Source organism: Pantherophis guttatus, chromosome 6, assembly GCF_059756535.1.
Source record: "Pantherophis guttatus breed Tessera chromosome 6, ASM5975653v1, whole genome shotgun sequence".
NCBI lineage: Eukaryota > Metazoa > Chordata > Lepidosauria > Squamata > Colubridae > Pantherophis > Pantherophis guttatus.
In genome coordinates, this window is record NC_142068.1 from 48,493,725 (window position 1) to 48,513,804 (window position 20,080).

Sequence of the window (20,080 nt, forward strand, 5' to 3'; positions counted from 1 at the left end):
GGAAACTGGCACCCAGAATTGCTCATAAGATGTTCCTTTTGTAAATGACAAGAATGTACTCAGAAACAACTTAGTCATGTTATTTTTACCAGAAAAATATGGAAGCCATAGAAGCCATTAAAGAAGCCACGAGAAAAAATAAGCAAACCACAGGTTTTTACTTTTTCTCTTGAAGTATAATTTAACAACCAAAAGGTCACAATTTGGCAAGAAGATTAAATGTAGGCAAGAGAAATCTGAAATTTCAATGGTGGTATGACAAAGTTTACAAAATAATTACCATCATATGAATCATATTCAATCACACATCTCTTTACTGAAAGGACATACAAAAGAGTTTCTGTTTTTCTGACTTAATATATGGGTATTACATGAGTGATCAGATGATCCAAATGTTCTCTTCTTTGTTGCTTGTAAATTTGGCTTTGTTAAACTTGTTGCAACAAAAACTATGCCAACAGGCTCTCTTTCTTTCTTATGATTGTATTCTTTTGCTTCACCAACATTTTCCATTTAAATTTCATTTTGCTCAACAAATTTCATTTAATTAAAAAAAATCTAATTTTCATGATTATATATAAAGACCAAATGACTATGCCTACTTTTGAGACTTGGCCATTTGATCTTAGGATACTACTTGGGTATCAAGCTACTTTCTGTTGATTATTTAAATATGTTTGGATTGATAGTTTAAAGGTATATTGTTATTGAGAATGATTTAAAAACTCAAAGTATTGTGTAGGTCAAGGTTACTTAATGTGTTAGATAAGAGAAAAAAAATAAGGATAGAATATATCCAAAATATGTGGCAACTAAGCCACTATTCCTCAAACGGCGAACTGAACAGTTTTATATTTTCAAAATATTTCATGTGATATGTAAATGGAAAACACAAACATATTAACAACTCATTTAATCATAAAAATAATTTTACCAGCCTCTCCCAAATATACTATTTACTACAATTTATTGATAAAATGTGTTGAGCACTGATCTCAAAAGGAACTTCTATTGTCTTTGCTAAATGAATAACTGCCAAACTAGAAAGGAGTGGATATCAAACTTTCAACAACCTCTAAATGAGTTACAGGAAAATTTAAATTAACTATATGCTTCAGTTTTTGTTATTTAGGCAATAAGACTTAATTCCCATGCAAACATCTATGTGAATAAGAAATAACTGCTCAGTGGCACCTTTGAGTACATTTATATGAAATTGTGTTATGAGTTCTATTGACCACCACTATTTTTTTAAAGAAGTATAGTCTAAGATTCCTTGTCAGATTTTTTTATTCAATCATAAACTTTATCTAAGTAGCAGAAATTGAACATTCAATACAAATTTGCTATTTAGAAATGAAACACGTTTCAAGATCATAGCAAAAAAAAATTATATTATTAACTTGATGATAAAAGAGAGCCCACACATATCTTACTTTGTTTCATTACTACATAGGATTATATCTATCTATCATCTATCTATCTATCTATCTATCTATCTATCTATCTATCTATCTATCTATCTATCTATCTCACCTATATCAACACATGTCAGTAGATTTACTTACATGAGAGTTAAGGCATGTAGTTCTCCTTCTTTAAAAGAATAGCCGGGAAATACTCAGCTGTTTAGCTTATCTATACAAAGTGTCTTTGTATTTGTTTAAAGTTGGAACTGGGCCGTGCATCTCAGCACACAGAAAACAATGCATTTTTACATACAATGTCTCTTACTCGCACTGGTACTTGGAATGAGAGACAGATTGGAATAAAACATCATCTGCAACCAGTGACAACAGCTGAATAAAAGAGTAGGAGCTTTGGTCTATCAGGAATTATAGAAAGGTACCTCAGAGAGTAAACACAATAAAACTGACATATCAGAAAATTTAAAATGAGGGTAAGGAATATAAAATTATTTGATGCAAAATGAAAAATTATTAACTGCAAAAAGAGCAGTTTAAATCTCTTTAAATCTCTACCTTCTTTGTACCAACCACTATATTTAGGGAGTTACATTTTTTTTTCATGAAGGGCACTGAAGAATATGATACTTCCCACTAGATGTCAGAAGTGATACAGTCCAAAATTCACATTTAATCCTTTAGAAGCAGTAGTATCAACATGACAGTAATCAAAACTGCACAGTTTGCTTTTTAGTCTGACTATGTCTGAAATAGATGTTAAGACTCATCCATGTTTTTTTTAATGGTTTCTGTGATCAGATACAGTCAGGTGTCTTTCTCTTATATCACTATTAATTGCCTATGTATGCTCACTCAAATGTGGCTACAACACTGTCATTAACAACTTCAAGTAACACCAATGTAGAATCTGATTTCAGAATGGAAGGGGATGGGGAAGCAACAATAATTTTATACTGTATATTTTGCACTCTAGCTTTGAAGGACAACTCCCATCCCATATCAAAAATAGGTTCTACCATTCTAAAAAAAACCAAGCAAGTTTTGGTTTGGGCATGATAGAAGAGTTGTCCACATACTATTTAAGGAATGTCCTGTAATCTTTTTTTTAGCTGATAGAGATACTGTGCTTTTCTTTCTGAAGTCACATAATATGCCAGACATACATGAATGTTTTAATGCATATAAATTTGGATTTTTTTAATAAAGGCATGGCATACCACCAGTCAGAAAAAAACCCTAGATAGAAACATAATGGAAGCCTATAACTTAAAGTAAATGATTTAGTGCTATTCCAAGTTATTGTGTCATCTGACACTATGTTTGAATACTTCTTTCTCTCTTGGACTAATATTTTTTAACATTTATTCCAACAGTAACTTTTGCATTCATTTATTCTTCCATCTTTATGACAAGGCTAATGCTGTAGAAACTTGCTGGTAAAGTAAAAAATAATGCTTGTATCTACATAACTTTATATATGCACAACACCTCATTTCTACTATTTCATAATATTAACAAATTTCAAATTGGAATTTATCCCCAATAAATCTTGTCTACTGGAACTGTTACCAATTCATTCTTCTCAGTTCCCCTGTTGCTGAAAAATGTTAATGGTACATTTGCACTCTGCATTGGATCTACCATGTCCTAAAGGACAAAAGGAAAGACTATTGGACTGACTTTGTCCATCTATCCCCTTCCCTTCCTCTTCTATAGAAGTAAAATTTGATACAGAATATGTTTTCTGAGCACTGTAAATAATTCTTGTTCCCTACCAGTAGATTTTTTTTAAAAAAAATCTAGTGTCATGTTGTCACAAAACAACAGGAAATTGTTTTGTTTCTTCTTTTTTGTATGTTACTTGATTCAGTAACCTATAACCTATACAGAACAATCATATTCTCAATTTGCTATATTTGTCTTTCTTGCTAGGCCTTTTGGCAAGGAGATGCCAAATGAAAAATAAACAGGCTGAACAAATCTAGCAGTGTTTGCAGAATGAGCTGGTAGTTGTATATTTACAGGAAGAAATCCATAAATCACTAACTATCTTAGGTGAATTAGGAATTGGTGGTAGATAGGAAAAAACCCATGGGCAAAGAAGAATCTTCTTCTCAATAGCTTTCAGCATTTAGGAAGAAGGCATATGAGCGAGACAAAAATTAAGCTTTTTAGGCTTTATCTGTGCATAAATATAACACTGCTAAGGAAGAAAAAGAGACAGAATATGAATATTGAAGATAATATGGATGATCTTTAGAAGTCAAAGAAGACGTAACTGTCTATACTATTAATATAAATATTATTTCACATTTTCACCATTAATATTAGAAGACAACACTCTATACAGTTAGTCCTCGGTTATGGCCACATATGAGACCAGAGTTTACATTGTAAGATGTTGCAATCATAAGTCAAGTTGATCATGACTTCACAACAGTTTTTACAGCATTTGTTAAATCAATCATGTGATTGTTAATAAATCTGAATTTCCCCAATGGGCTTTTTTGCTGGAAATCAGCAAAAAAAGTCATAAACAGTGATTGTGTGACCATGGGATGCTGCTACCTGTTGTAAATGCGAGTCAGTTGCCAAACTCCTAAATTACAATCACGTGATGGTGGGGGTGGTGTGATAGTCGTAAGTGTAAGTACAGGTCGTAAGTCACTTTTTTCCAAGGTTGTTGTAACTTTGAAACATCATTAAATGAATGGTTATAAATCAAGGATCATCTATAGTAGTGTATAATACAGAGAGCAAATTGGTTTAGTGGTTAAGGCACCAGGCTAGATGAAAGTGAGTTGAGTGATCTTGGGCAGTCACTCTCTTTTAGCCCAACTCACTTTACAGGGCTGTTGTAGAGAAAATAGAGGAGGAAGATGTGTGGGATATGCCTTGAGCTTTTTGTAAAAATAATAAAGGCAGGATATAAATAAATAAAATATACTTCATGCACTTTCTTTCAAATTGCGTTCACATTGTGCCTGCTATTATTTTTCTGGGTTACCTAGAAACAAAGCACATCTTGTTTTCTGACAAATTAAGAAGTAACTCTCTGGGAGAGTCTATCAAAGGAAACATAATGCTTTAGAGTAAAATGGGATAATTTCCTTTGAAACTTTCAACTGAAAGGCCCAGCTCTTGACTCAGTATATTTGTAAAGTCTCACCTTTTCTTACCACCATCATCATTAGGTTTGCAATTTTGAAAACCACCAGGTATCTCATGTAAACTGAACCTTGAATGATGCAAAAGGTGTTAATTTTCATACATCAGGCTAAGGCCACAATTTTCAAACCTCTCCTTGCTGCTATTCAGAGATGGACTGGAAGTCAACTCTGTGCTGCTAAATTTGTTTTCCTATTTAAAGTATTAATAACCCTTTAATTTCTAAATGCAGGCACTGTTGGGGTTGCACTTCCATGTCATGTCATTGGGAGTTATTAGGTATTTAATTCCTATGCCCACAAATCCATATGGACATCATTAAACACATATAGTACAGCATTAAACCTCTGCCCCACAAAGACCTTTACAAAAATAGTAATTCCCAACCCCCATTCGAGGTCATGGGAAAGTGAAAAAGGCAAGGAAGAGAAGTTTATATTGCTTTAATTCCCAGAAGCAAGTCTAATACGCTTTCACTTTTCAACTTCAATACATTTTGAGTTATAACATGTAAAATTTGAAAATGCACCAAAGCCAAATCATATCACCTTTCCCATATTGCCAAAAATAGAAGAAAAGTGACTTGCATGTGAACTAACTAAATATTTAATGTATCAGAATGCAGGTTATTGGAATACACACCACTGGGAAAACTCAAATATGTTTTATGTTACAGCTCAATAATATATTTATTATACATAGTATTCTCTTTGTGTGTTGGGACATGACTTGATCAATGTTTGGGTGCTGAGGGCAAACTACTAGGTGCAGAAGAGCCATAATAGTTGGTAGTCCTTGGTTAACAACAGTAATTGGGACCAGAATTTGTAACATGAAGTGATGCTTTCAGAAAGTCGGATATCACATGATCATGCCACTTAGCAATAGCAGTTGTAGCAGTCCACAGTTACATCATTAAGTGAAGACTGTGTGTGTGTGTGTCACTAAGTGAGGATCTCACTTAATAGCAACTTCCAACTTTCTGCCACTTTCCCCATTGATTTTGCTTGTGGGGTTGGGAGGGAAGCTGGCAGGGAAGGTTGCAAATTATGATCATATAACTGCGGGATGCTGCAACAGTCAGAAAGCACATGGATCATAATCATATACCTGTAGGGACACTGGACCAGCTGGGACTTTCAGGACTGGTTGTAACTACCACTTGTTCAATGGCTTTGCAAGTTTTTGTTTTTGTTTTAATTTGATTTATATGCCGCCCTTCTCCGGAGACTCAGGGCGGCTTACAATGCGTTAAGCAATAGCCTTCATACTTTTGTATATTTATACAAAGTCAGCTTATTGCCCCCACAAACTGGGTCCTCATTTAACCTACCTTAGAAAGGATGGAAGGCTGAGTCAACCTTGAGCCTGGTAAGATTCGAACCTGCAGAAATTGCAGGCAGCTGTGTTAATTACAGGGTGCATTAAACCACTGTACTACCAAGTTTGAACAGTTATTAAATGAGCAGTTGTTAAATGGGGACCACTGTACTGCCAGTGTTTGTGTGCGCAGAGAGAAAGAGAGAGAGAAAGAAAGAAAGAGAGAGATTCAAAAGTAAAGTCTGCAAGCATTTTTTGAAAAATAGTTGGGGGCGGGGCAGGGCAGAAAAATATTTTCCCATAGAACATAGTTCATATATATCCAAATTTAGCTTAAATATCTCATGAGTGAGAAACACAGCATTTGTTCTAACATGAGATCAGCATGCATTGGATATTCCTTCTGGTTTTATTTACTTTCCCATATAAGATGACTTGCAAGGGGATACTATAAATTGAAAATAATCAAATGATTACTGTCCCTGAAATTAGAAGAAACATATTGAAATAGGCTAGAAGATAAGATTAGAGCAATACTCAAAAAAATATTTCTTTTTCCTAACCCAGAAACACCAAAGCATAAGCTTGAAGAAAAGTCTTTATACTTTGCAAGTATCCTAGCCTACTATCCAACAACTCCTTGATATTTCAATCTAGAAGAGCACTTCTACATTAAACTGTCCTCCTAAAGCAGGGGTGTCAAACCTGATTTCATTGAGGCCACATCAGGGTTGTGTTTGACCTCGTGGGGGCGGGGCGGCGGGGCCAGCTCAAAGTCACGCATGTCGGTGCCTGTGGTGGCCTGAGAACTCTGTCAGTGAAAACAGGCTCCCGAGGTCCGTTTTTGGCTGGGATGGCCTCCTGCAACCCTCTGCCAGTGAAAACAGAGCTTGGGAGGAATCCCGAAGAAGTTATTTGATAATGGAACAAGATCAAATAAATGCAAGAACTGTTTATAGCCTACCAACTATTTTGAACAGATGTAGTGTATTCTAAGTCAAATTTCTACAAGATATTAACTTCCAATTAACAGAAAAAATATTTTATAGAATTAACCCAATGACACAGGCTCACACTACCTGAGCCAAAAGCTAATCAATCACTTTTTAGCTATGCACTAACATATATTTGATACGCACATCAAGTGAGAACTCACACACGACGAAAGGAGTCCCTTTTCCTAACCATTTTGTTAACACAATAGTGCTTTCTCTTGCAAAGATGGGTTTTAAGATCTTTTAAACTACCATACTTTCCAATATATTGTTCTTTCCTCCACGTTATATGAGTTCTTCTCTGTCCCAGTAATACAAAAATTATTTGTTTTGGATTCTAACTTTAAGCTTATAATTTTCTTTCAAAGATCAGAACACTAGTAAGTAGCTTCCACTGGAAGGTTGATGATTTTTCAGACTGTAATTAAAAGCAAATGCGATCGGCCATATGTAATATCCTGTGGTTTGGCACATTGCTTTGAAGCTGACCTTACAGGAAGATTGCTGAAGCCTTTCAGGGTGTGATACATATCGTAGCTGGCCTTCATTAGTGTAGGGTTAGAACTTCAATGTCATTATATAATTACAACTGAAAATAAATCAGAAGGGCTTGAACCTTGGCACTCTAATTTCAGAGTAGTATCCGTGGAACAAATGTAGCTTAGTTAGAAATGCAACCTTAAAAAAAGTTATCTATTTTGGAATAGACCACATGAGTTCATCACAGATTCCAAATGAGCTATTATTGAGCACTTCTTAAGATTTCAAAATATTCTACATGAAACAATAGCTACCATTCCCATGCTCACCCTATTCTTTAGTAACTTGAACACATCACTGATCCATCTGCCTCTTGACCTTCCTTCCCCTTCTTAACTTCTATTGGGGTTGACTGCTTCTCTCACTGTCATGGCCATTCTTTCAATCATCAGCCATCTAAGAACAGTTCCTTCTCTTATATGATCACACTTTTAATGCAATTCCTCTGATAGCTGAACCTTTGTTCTTAAAGGAAGGTCTCGGGTTATCTCTGAAATTTCAATTAAATTAGAAGCCTTGATAATTCAATAAGCTGCCTGTCGTTTTGAGTCAAAACATGAGGTTATTTGATCTGCTGTTTGTATTTCTGAAGACAGAGGGCATCAAAGCCATCAGTGCAGACAGCTTAAAGACAGATGGCATAGCAGTGATTTTATCAAGCATTTTTCAAGACATTCAGTGTTATCTACCATTTGTTTATGTAGTTGAGCTTATACAGTGCTTTTTGAAAGAGCCTTGACCAATCAATAGACCTTAAGATGTGGTGAAATCACAGACCCCAAACTATCAAGCCAGCATAGCCAATAGCCATACTGTCTGGCTATTTCTGACTATTTACATAGAACCAAACTATTACTTGAAACAGAGTAAAAGCGGGGATACACAAATCCTGTCCTCCATTACAGATGGAAGCTGGCAGGTGAGATTGGGCCAGTCTGAGTTGAAAGCAAGTTGAAAACATCCATGAGCCAATCATGTTACATCAGCAAAATAGATTATAATCATAACCTTCAGAGAAGAAGTCTTCCTCTTGGAAAGGTCTGATAGAAACCTTGGTTAATTAATTGTATGAGTTTAAATAATCCATCTATTAACCCAACAGTTGTGCTTACAAATGATTAATACAAACTTTTATTCAAATTACCACATAATAATTTCAGGTTAATTGCCAGTTGCTTAGCAGCCTTTCAAAGTTATGACGGACTTTCCCAGAGCTACTGATGACACATTTTGAAGTTCCAATAGCTACACCTCCTCCCCCATGGTCACATGATTGTATTTTGGCAAATATTAGAAATAATGTGGCAGCAACCAGAGCTTGAGTCAACTGCAATTTGAACAAAAATGGTATCATAAAGATTACTGTATTTCTCTATATTTATTCATTAATTTACTATCTCTGCATAGTGAATTAAAATAGAAAATATGCATTTTCCATTTTAAAGAGGATATAATGCTCAAGAATTAAGAACATTTTATTTGACTTGTCTCAATATTATTCTTAGGCCATGACATTTTGACTGTTTCTTTGAGTGTTGGGACAAGGATGCTAGGCTATCTTGTCCCATAAAGTGGAACATATATTTTTATGCCCCAACTGGTCAAAGATAGCACTCTATTTATAACCACAATTGAACCCAATTTCCATTACTAAGCAAGGCAGTTGTTAAATGAATTGTACCCCCATTTTACAATCTCTTTTCCACAGTTGTTAAGCGAATCACTGCAGTTGCCAAGTGAATCATGCAGTTGTTAAGAAAATCTGAGTTCCCCATTAACTTTGTCAGAAGGCAGCTCAGAAGATTACAAATGGTGATCACATGACCCCAGGGCAGTGCAACTGTCATAAATACATGGCAGTTGCCAAATGACCAAATTTTGATCATGTGACTTTGGGGATGGTGCAATGGTTATTAAATCAGTCACAAGTTTTTTTTTCCAATGGTGTTGTAACTTCAAATGGTCATTAAACAAATGGTTGTAAATTGAGAACTCCCTGTATTGCAAATCTCTTTTTAGTTGTATGCCATCCTATAAATAAATACAATCTTTTCACTACTTTACATGCTTATTAGGCAAGTACCAAATCAAAGATCCCCCAGAAATAGTCAGGACTACATTGAGGGGTTACAAACAGGGATGTTTAAGAAATTTCCATGCATTATTTATTTTCTGCAAACTACGGTAGATAATATACAGTATGTCATTTTTTTTGTAAAATCTTTCAGAATTCCCAACAAGAGCAATTTGTAAATTGCTGAAAGCCTGAAGTGTGTGTACATCTAACTACTGTATGCAATATAGGGATCAGAAGTTCTGCTCTGTCCCTAGCAGGATCTGTATTCTCATTGTGACTCTTTTTGCTTTCTGTTTCCAAAATAATAGTTTTTGTAAATTACTTATGACATGGATCATAATCAAAGCCTTGCATACCATCTTTGAGCACTAATCCATCCAGGAAAATTGATGGCAATTAAAAGTTTATTGTTAACTGGCAGGATTTCCCTCAGGATATAACGAATAATGATTCTGCAAGTCACTAAAGCGAAAAAAGTTACTTTGGCCTGTAATGAATCAGAGGGCACATTTCTTTGAGTTTTCTTCTTGCACAACGAGCACACGTATATTCCTCATTTGTATTTGTCAAATTACAAGCCCATGTCCCTGTGATGTGAAGGGATAAAATAAAATTAGGTACTCTTCCATTCTTTGAATGTGATAAAATGTATTGACCTTTTCCTTCCTTCCTTACATAAAACAGCAACAGAAATCAATAAAAGCTTACTCTTTAGGAGGGTTTAGGTCCTCTGGTCGGCTCTCAAAAAAACGGAATACTTCATCACACTGTGAGATGTGAGGTGGAAGCCTTACCAGCGCCTGTTGAAAAGAGAGAGAAATTGAACATACAAGCAGCCTAAGAATAAAAAGATGAGGAACACTGGGGGTACCTTATTTATTTATTTATTTATTTATTTATTAAATTTATATACCGCCCTATTCCTAAGGGACTCAGGGCGGTGAACAGCGAACGATAAAAATACATGTAATACAAACGTTAATAATAAAAAACCAATTAAAATATACTAAACATTCTGGTCCTAGATAATTCAAGACATCCCAGTTTAAAATAAAATCAAAAAGCAATATAAAGGGAAAGTTAGCCCAGGCCGGCCTGCTGAAACAGGAATGTTTTGAGGGCACGGCGGAAAGTGCGCAGATCCGGAATCTTCTGTATCTCTGGGGGGAGTTCGTTCCAGATGGTGGGTGCCCCCACAGAAAAGGCTCTCCCCCTGGGGGCCGCCAGTCGACATTGTTTGGCTGACGGCACCCTGAGAAGCCCCTCTCTATGGGAGCGTACTGGGCGGTGAGAGGCTATTGGTGGCAGAAGGCGGTCTCGTAACTGACACCTGTGGGTAAACCGAACTGCCCAAAAGCTTTAATAAACAAATATTTTAATTATTTAATAATTAGTATTGATTTGATTTTTAAAATTATCTATATTAATTTTACAATGGTTTTTTTTACATTTTGCATATTTTAACATTGTTGAGCTGCTTTATTTAAACAAACAGAAATACCAGAAAGTAAATTTAAAATTTCAGCTTATTAACATGGTTACCAAGGAAATTTAGTACTGTCCCCATTTTTAACAGCTGCTTATAATAAACATTATGATACCTTCAATGGCATCATTTAATGGTGGGTACTTCAGTTCTATCATCCTAAGCAGCAGAAACATTGGCAGGAGATTTTGGGAATTACAGGTTTGCTCCATTTGTGGTGCTTTTAAAAAGGCTGATCAATGACATATCAACGACATATCAACATCACAATTGAATCACTCAAACAAGCAAAAGATATTTTTTATATTTAAACAAGCAATGAAAACAGTAATCTCATTTGTTTTGTAATTCAAATACTGTCTACTAGAAATATAAGAAATTAAAGTGTATGTGTGTGTGTGCGCGCGCGCACGCCCACGTTTGTGCGCACGTGTGCGCTTGTGAGTCAGTGTTGATTCCTGGCTGCTAATTGGACAAATCCCTATAGTTGTTTTAGCAATATTTCCAAAGTGGTTTGCCATTGAGAGAAAGGGCTGAGAAACTGTGATTGGCCCAAAGTCACCAAGCTGGCTTTATGCCTATAATGAGACTAGAACTTTATTTGTATTCCATTCATTCTTGAAAAGTACAGAGAAGTTACTCACAACATATTTTGACTACTTCAGCACAACAAACAGTAGCTTGACAAATGGGAAATGTTATACAAAGCCAAGTATATAAGGTTGAAGAAATACATACAGTCATAGCCTATTCCTAATTTTTCATGAGAGAATCTGAAATGGGTCATCAAAATAAAACCTCTACTTCAACCATTAAGTAGAGCTAATTCAAGAAGAAAAAATATTCATACCATAATATTTCCTAGAGCCTTCTTTGATGGTACCCAACAAATTTCCTCTACAAATGAAACATCTTATATTCTTATATTAATTGGTAATCTAATATGCTATCCCAAACCATTAATAGACTTTGCTACGAAGAAAAGTGTTGGTGTAAATTACATCCAAAATCTAAATTTCTTTTTATTTCATGCACAGCAGAAGAAAAAATAAAATACACAATATTCATGTTTCAATGAAAAGGTCAATGAAATGCCAAAGAGTGTCTGAAAGAAAAGGACACCCTTTGCCATTTTATAAAAGGTTAGATGATCCCTCTAGGACTTAAGTAGACAGAGGGGAATATGGAGGCCTCTAAATCTCAAGGAGTAAACATTTTCATTGGTCTACAGTAATACAATTAAACAGACTAATGAAAATATAAAAACAGGCTGCAGATTGCGGCTCAAAGATTGCAGATTGCCACAGTTGAGTTAGGTACTACATATTCTAAGTAAAGCTATAGAGGAATATGTTATGTTGTAGAGGCTACAAGTCCTGTCATGTAAATTTCAACTTAGAAGGCAGAAAGAAATTGAAGATTACCCCAACTTGATTCTGTTTTGACTGAAAAGTTGACAAAGGGAAATTCTGTTTGTTTTAAAAGTTTCTGCTTTCTTACAGGATTTTTTTTTCTTTTACTTTCCAATCTAGCCCAAAACCCTGGAATTCCGAACCATTCCCCCTTTCCAGTACCCCCAGGTACCAATATGCTCATTAGTTTCTAAAATCAGTCAAGGTTGATTAACTACTGCCAACTGCCAATAATTCTTTTTAATCTGCTCTAGAAAGAAAAAAGTAGAAAGGAATCTTGTGGAAAAGAAGTCAATTAAATATTTGAAAGATAAATGATGTGTTGTTACAGACAGTATCCATTGGTAGCCTGATATAGTTGTGGGAGTTGCTCTAAGTTTGTATGGAAGTCAGTTGCATTCATAATTCATAGTCCATTCATTCCAAAAGACAAATTTAACTAATATATTTTCCCAATATACATGATATATAAAAGGATCTATAAAAAAATGAAAACATACTGATTTGAATGATAGGTTATGCTGTGCTGTTAAATGCAGGATGTTAAAGTTTCATTAGTATGTTTTGGTTAGACTGAAATCTAACTGGACAAAAATTCTGGATGATTTAGAAACTGCTGTGATCCTTATTAGTCAGCCCAGTGCATAATTATTCCCAAATATGCAATTGAGGTGAATGAATAAAGAGATTGTAAAAGGGTAAAAAAACAGCAAGCCTTTACTGTTGTTCCTTATGTCACAACTTAAAGTAGTAAATTACACTTTCCAATAAAAAGCCAAATGCTTATTAAACTAGTACTCCCAGATAAGTTTCCTCTTTGAACTTTAACATATATAGCTGTATTGCCAAGTGTACCTAAAAATATTTATCGATATCTGGATTCCTTCATATTCATGCTATTTATTCAACTTGCCACATAAGGAGTATCACCAACTTCAATCTCAGAAAATTTGCACCCTCAGATTAGTAATTAGAGGTTAAGAATAGCTTCTGGACAAGGCACAAAATGCACTTAAAAAGTTTTCTCTTATGATAAAATTCTGTGTTATATATGGTCACTTTCACAAGCACTTTCAGATTTAACAGATACATTCAGAAATTCAAACTACTTCATAATTATTTTGCATACTTCATTTTTCAGAAGTTTTGTTGAGAGTTCATTCTAGGATGCTATTTGGTTTAAATGATGACATGATAATGATTTTGAAAAAGAGGCTCCACAAATAAACCAGTAATATAAAACAGATCTACTCCCATTATCTGATTCCAAATATATAAAATAAATTCATTTAATTACTTAGGGAAGATAGTTGCGAAATAAAAAATTCTTCAAGCAACATGAATAGGAGACCTAGTATAAGCCTCTGAGACCTTTGTTGGAAGCATAGATGGTTGACTGAGTTCTGTGAGGTTCTCTAGCTTTGATGACACTGGAAAGTTTAAGGATCCCAGAGAAGTCTCTCTCATAAACCTATATGTGATATTTTAACCAAAATAGTGTTTGATCTGAATTTATTATTTGTTTCATTGGTCTCCAATTTTTAAATTAATTCTCAAAATCTTTATGTCACCACAGTATAGGACATCATGACTGCTATGGCACAGAATGTTCCCAAGATCTTGGGAAGGCACTTATGATTTTATTTTTTCGACAAATCATTTGAAGGATGCTGGTGGAAGGGATGCCTTAGGTAGATGAGATATTGTTTCATTTTCTGTTACTTTATTTGGTTTTGTTTTGACTATATGCCACCCTGAGATTTAGAGAATAAGCAATATATTAAAATGTATATAAATAAATGCTATGCATTTTTCACTGTGTTTTAAGAGGAAGTGTCACTTACCCTGCAATATTCATCAATTGGCTTTAATCTCTTCACAGCTACATCTCGAATGTGACTTCTTCGGAATAGGATTTTCCCTGGTGACAAAGAAGACACAAAGATTAAATATGTATCTTGCCAAAATTGTTTATATCATGGTCATTCTGATTCACATACAGATGGAAATAGTTGATGCATCTAAGTAGCCATAAATGGGTTTTGCTAAATTTACTTATTCTGAAATTTTAGAGAAGGAAAAGTGCACAATTATTCATATTTATATCACAACTATTTATGTAATTGTTTTAATAAACATGATGTTCAAACATAACTTTCATTTACTTATGTATTATTACACACATTTTGAATTAAGAATTGTAATATAATATTTTGTTTAAGAGTACACAGAAACAAACAAACAAACATTCTCACTGATTCATTCACCAGTTCATTATTTCCTTCCACTCCACTCCATTTCCTATCTTCTAACAAAAGCTATATGTTTCTTTTCAAAGAAATATCATTCACACATACATACATACATACTCCAGAAATGAACAGCAATCTATAAAAGTGTGTTTAAAAAACAGACAAACACATTTCTTTGACATCCTTTAAAGAAGGTAACCAAGTTACCTTTAGCTTGCCATGTTTTTCAAATCAACACAAATCCATCCCAAATGGATGGAATTTTTTTTAAAATTCATTGACAATATTAGCCTAATGGAGTTAGATCTATTTTTGTGTATTGACAGATGCATATTTCATTCAATAATACTCCAAATTCAGCCATATTCTGAATTCAGCCATCTGCTGAAGAAGACGAAGATACAATATTAAAGAAGCACATTTTCATATTAAAATTAGTATGCACAGACACAAAAGGTAATCCGATGTATATATACTCAAATGTTTATTTAAGATGGAAAAAGCATGGGAAGTAAAAACCTGCTAAATTATTAATGGAGACTAACAAATGTGTAACTACAATGTATTTAAAAGGCATTGCTGATTGAGAAGATAGTTAGAGCTTATTACTATGGACATAATCCAATGGTGTTGTTTTTATTGTCCTCCACTTGATAGTTATGATTTGTTATCCCATTTGTATTAAACTGTTGCTCAGAGTTCTGAATTCTGTACAAGAAATTGTCAATCTCATAACCACTATCACTATTTTAAAAAGTCTTCATTTGGCTGCTGCAGTTTGTAGTTAATTCAGTCTTTCTATTTAGAGGAGTAAAGTAGAAATATTAAAGCACACCCTGAGGATGTAGAAAAGTAGGTTAATAAGATCTTATGTAGGGTTTACCCCAGTCAGACAAAAAGAGAGGAATAAGAAAGAAGGGATAAAGGCCTAAAGTATGAGGGCTAGCAGTAACAGTAGGAAAGATAAACAATTAGGTTCTGGACTTAATATTTTCAATTATACATCACGCATGCATATAACAATTCTGCAAACCCTATTAAGCTTTAAATATAATGTATACAACCGATATGATTCATTCAAAGAAGATTTTCATAATAGTTCATGTGCACAGATGATTGGATTTGCATTCAATTCTTTCAAGAATAGCAAGACCAAAGCTACTGTTTAAAGATTTCTAGAAAACCAGGAAAATAATATATTTATACACATTGCCAAAAATAATTACAATGAAGTATATTGGTCTAGCTCCAGGAAAGGAAAAGAGTTCAGCTGTCAGATCTCAAATTGGCTTTCCTTTAAGCCTTCATTAGAGCCATATGATCTACTTCAGCAATAAAAGGAGGGATTTTGTTCCTAACTTTAGAATTGCAAGTACAAAATGATGAATAGATGGAACCATAAAAGGCCTTCCTCTTTTAAAGAAAAATCTTTTCCCCTTATCTGTAGCTATTCTTATTATGCTCTGAAGAAATATAAACATAGAATTGGTACTGCAGGACAAGCTTCTCACCAGGAAATCTTTTGCAAGAATCTAAAAGACAATGAAGAGACTCTTACGTCTCTGTTGCATACAATAAAATTTGCAAAGTATCAATATTAGCAGATTGCTTGAAGCAACCTGGCCATAAGCAAGAGAAAGGTAGTAGACACAAGAAAGTGTTCTTGTGACGAAATAGAAAGTTCATCCCTCTCAATTATCAAGAAAGTGCAATAATATATAAAATTTGGGCCCATAATGATTTCCTAAGGTTCTTTGAAGCACTCATCACTTTATTGCAAGATCACTCTGATCTCTCCCTGAAGCCAAATAAAGCAGAAACTCGACAGATAAAAAGACAACATATAATGCTAATAAATAGAGGCAGAATCATATCTTTAAGTCAAGAAATTCCTGCTGTCACATTTTTGGCAAGGGCTTATCTGACAGTCAGTTTGAAATGCTGAAATCATACACTGACTGACTGATGAAGCAGATTATTGAGCAGTTACAGACTAAAATACCAGACAGCAATCAAATGTCATCCACAATTTAAAACAAGAATATACTAGAAGAAATAGATTTTAAACTAACACAATTACAATTATATTCTGTATTCTACTCAGCTGCAAACTGGCACCTAATTTAAAACTCATCAGGGCATCCAAGAATATTCCTATTCAGTGATAATGTGATTCTTACAACATGTCATCCATAAAAAACATTGCAAGATCTTTAATGTGAGCAATCACTCCAAAAGGCTTACAAATCTGCTCAAGCTTCTTCATTTCAGTCTTGATGCATCTTAGAGTGACCATTCAAAGTTATAACAGCACTGAAAAAAGTGACTTATGAGTATGACCATTTTTCACCTTATGACTCTTGCAGCAACCCATGGTTATGGGATTTACATTCGGATGTTTGATAACTGACTCACATTTATAACAGTTGCAGTGTTCTGGAGTCATGTGATTACATTATCCCCTCTTGTGACTTCTAACAAGCAAAGTCAATGGGGAAACCAGATTGACTTAACAAATGTGTTACTAATTTAAGAACTGGAGTGATTCACTTAACAAATGTGGTGAGAAAAGTCATAAAATGGGTCAAAACTCACTTAACAAATTTCTCACTTAGCAACATAAATTTTGGGCTCAATTGTGTTCGTAAGTTGAGGACTACTGTAGTTGGAAAAGGTGTTACAGATTCCTTTTGATTTTTTGCCACCATAGATGAACACAACTTACTGGGTCTTCAAGAATAACTAATGACTCTTTTGATATAAGGCAAAATAAGTATAACTTGGATGTCAGGTTTTCCTTCATTGACACTTTAGTTATAACTGCAAATGTTCATATCAGAAGAAACACGATCGTGCCACACTGAACAATCACATTTTCCGACCAAAGCAAAAGCATTTAGATATTTACTCAGGGATTGCTTTTCTACCTAATACTTCATTGTGTCTTATATTGAAATCTGTCCCTACCAAAATGTATTCCTCTTCATCTTTGCTCTGCAGTTTTGTGATTTAAAAAAAAAAACTTTACAAGGTTTAAATAAAATGAATACTGATAAACCTCGGAGGAAAGATATAAATTGACAAATGTGGTTTTGGATCTTGAGTAATTGCACATGAATCTACAATTGTGAAAGAAGCCAAACTGGTTAGGCTGCTACAAAAACACTGGCCCAAACAAGCTGAGCCTTCTTTCTAAGCACTGCAAAAAGAAGCAACAATTTCTGAAATACTACTTGCCTTTGTTCCCAGGTGCTGCTGTGCTCTGCAGAGCTGGCTATCGTTTATAGCATTCTGACATCAGGAATCTTACTTACCTCTCAAAGGGTGGTAGACTTATGGTCTCCAGTTCCCACCTGATGCTGGATAGATGCCATCATCTTTACAAGCACATGGCCTAAAGACACTGAAAGATCCATTGAGCTCCCACCCCATACTTGCACCTGAATGTCATGTGGACTATACAGACTGGATGTACTTTCTGAAATCTTCATCTCCTAAATAGGCAAAGACTTGTCCTAAGAAGCAGGATTTGATCCCATGTAATACGAGACAAATAAGGGAATGGTGCAGACAGGAAATGGTGGAGCCCACAGAATCCCTGTGTCTTTTATTTTACTTCTCAGGAGAACTTTATAGCTGGAACTTTTATTGATGTCCAGTATCTTGTTTCCCATATTTTATGTCAATCTGCTCAATTCACATAAAGAAGATAATAGATGAACAAATGTCATTGTATGAGCACCATTCTCAAACTAATATCCCTGTCCTTTTTTAACTTTAGGATAATTAATCCTATTTGCTTCATGCTACTTTACCTTGTACTGCTATTTTTACTCTACAAACAATACATTTTGCACATCATCCAAAGGTTTTATGAGTTTGGTATTGAGTACTAGATGTACTCAAATGCTTCTGTTAATTCCTAAGCAAGGTATAACTCGCATAGAAAAGATCAGGTTCAATCCTTGATAGAGTTCAGGGTAGCAAAATAGTAAAAATCCTTCAAGAAAATTCCTGGAAAGCCACAACTAGTTACACTAAAAGTGCGAATTACTGGGCAAGAGTCTAGTTTTACTCTATGCCAACATAATTTATATTGAGTAAAATCATCTAACAAGACTTCAAAGAAGTCAAACAAGACATCAAATAAAAAACAGCAGATTCTAAGACTTGATCCCAACAAAAAGCACTAATCTTTATCAAAATCAAAATCTCTGCTATTATACTACTGACTCCCATAATATGTTTTAAGGTCGAGGCAGGCAGACATATTTAAGTAATGTTGGCTAATTTTGAAAAATTAAGCAGAGTCAGAAGTAATTTGTATTTTAGGACTCAGTACTGTTTTAGGCAAGAAAAACATGAACCAAGACAATCAACAGACCCAACTTGCTCCACCAATTAATAGGTAACAATGGAAGTGCCAAATATTATTCTTGTTTGTAACAAGGATATTGTGGAAGTGAGTCACCTTACTATTACTGTCTTTTCATCCCTAAACAAATGAATACTATATATGTATCGTTGGCATGTACTGTTGGCATGTCTGTGTCATTGTATTTTCAGGGCTATATCTTTCTCTAAATACATCATTTCTGAACTTTTTCAGAATAAAGCCCAGTGAAGGATTGTAAAGAACTCCTGCACTATCACTTTTATATGATACAGATATTTTAGTAACCACAACCTGAGTTTTGGATCAGTGAAACCTGTCTTACTTATTAGCTTACAAACTTCATATCTTGAGAACTAAAATAATATGTAGAATTCCATTTACATTACAGATATGAAATTGTTTTCACACTGAAAAATTAATAGAAAATTTTTCTATTTAAAAAAAGAAGGCATTAATGTACAATGAGACTTTATTTTCCATGCAGAATAATAGCTATGATTCCACAAGATTGCTACCCAAAAATACAACAAGCTCAACACCTCGGTCAAAACAAGGTCATATTTTATCAGTCATGCAGAACAAAAGAAGAAGAAGAAGAAAAGCTGTTAATAAAATTATCTTCTTGCTGCTATTTCAGGAGGCACAGATGGGCTGTAATGGGATATCTTCTACTATAATATACATGTACATGTGTCACAGATAATTTTCAAAAAGGAATAGTGATCACATCCTGCCCATTTAGACAAAATCTCCATATAGCTTTACTGAGAAACAGTTTTGTACATTTGGCAAGCATTCACGTTATCGCCTTCAGTTTCCATGTAAGAACACCATTAACATTCTTATATGAAGCAGTAATTACAGTACTTTTTTCTTCCATCTTGCTATTTTGTTTTATTATTTAGGCTACAATCACATACAAATACTTAATACTTAATACTTAATACAAATACTTAAGAATTAAGATCCAAAGAACTGACTGAGATTTATTCCATGTAAACTAACAT

At 34.4% G+C, this 20,080-nt stretch overlaps 1 protein-coding gene across 1 annotated transcript in view; it reads right to left on the bottom strand.

The window, feature by feature from the left end:
* Positions 1-9,915: 9,915 nt before the first annotated feature.
* The window catches only part of LOC148113109 (SH3 and PX domain-containing protein 2A-like), a 99,312-nt gene continuing 89,147 nt past the window's right edge, over positions 9,916-20,080 (bottom strand). Inside the window, exons 4-6 of the mRNA XM_087872852.1 lie at positions 14,270-14,346; positions 10,236-10,327; positions 9,916-10,114 (exon numbers count right to left, since the gene is read on the bottom strand). Of these exons, the coding sequence (XP_087728978.1) occupies positions 10,099-10,114; positions 10,236-10,327; positions 14,270-14,346 (185 nt within the window). The 3' untranslated portion in view covers positions 9,916-10,098. The remainder of the gene's footprint in view (positions 10,115-10,235; positions 10,328-14,269; positions 14,347-20,080) is intronic.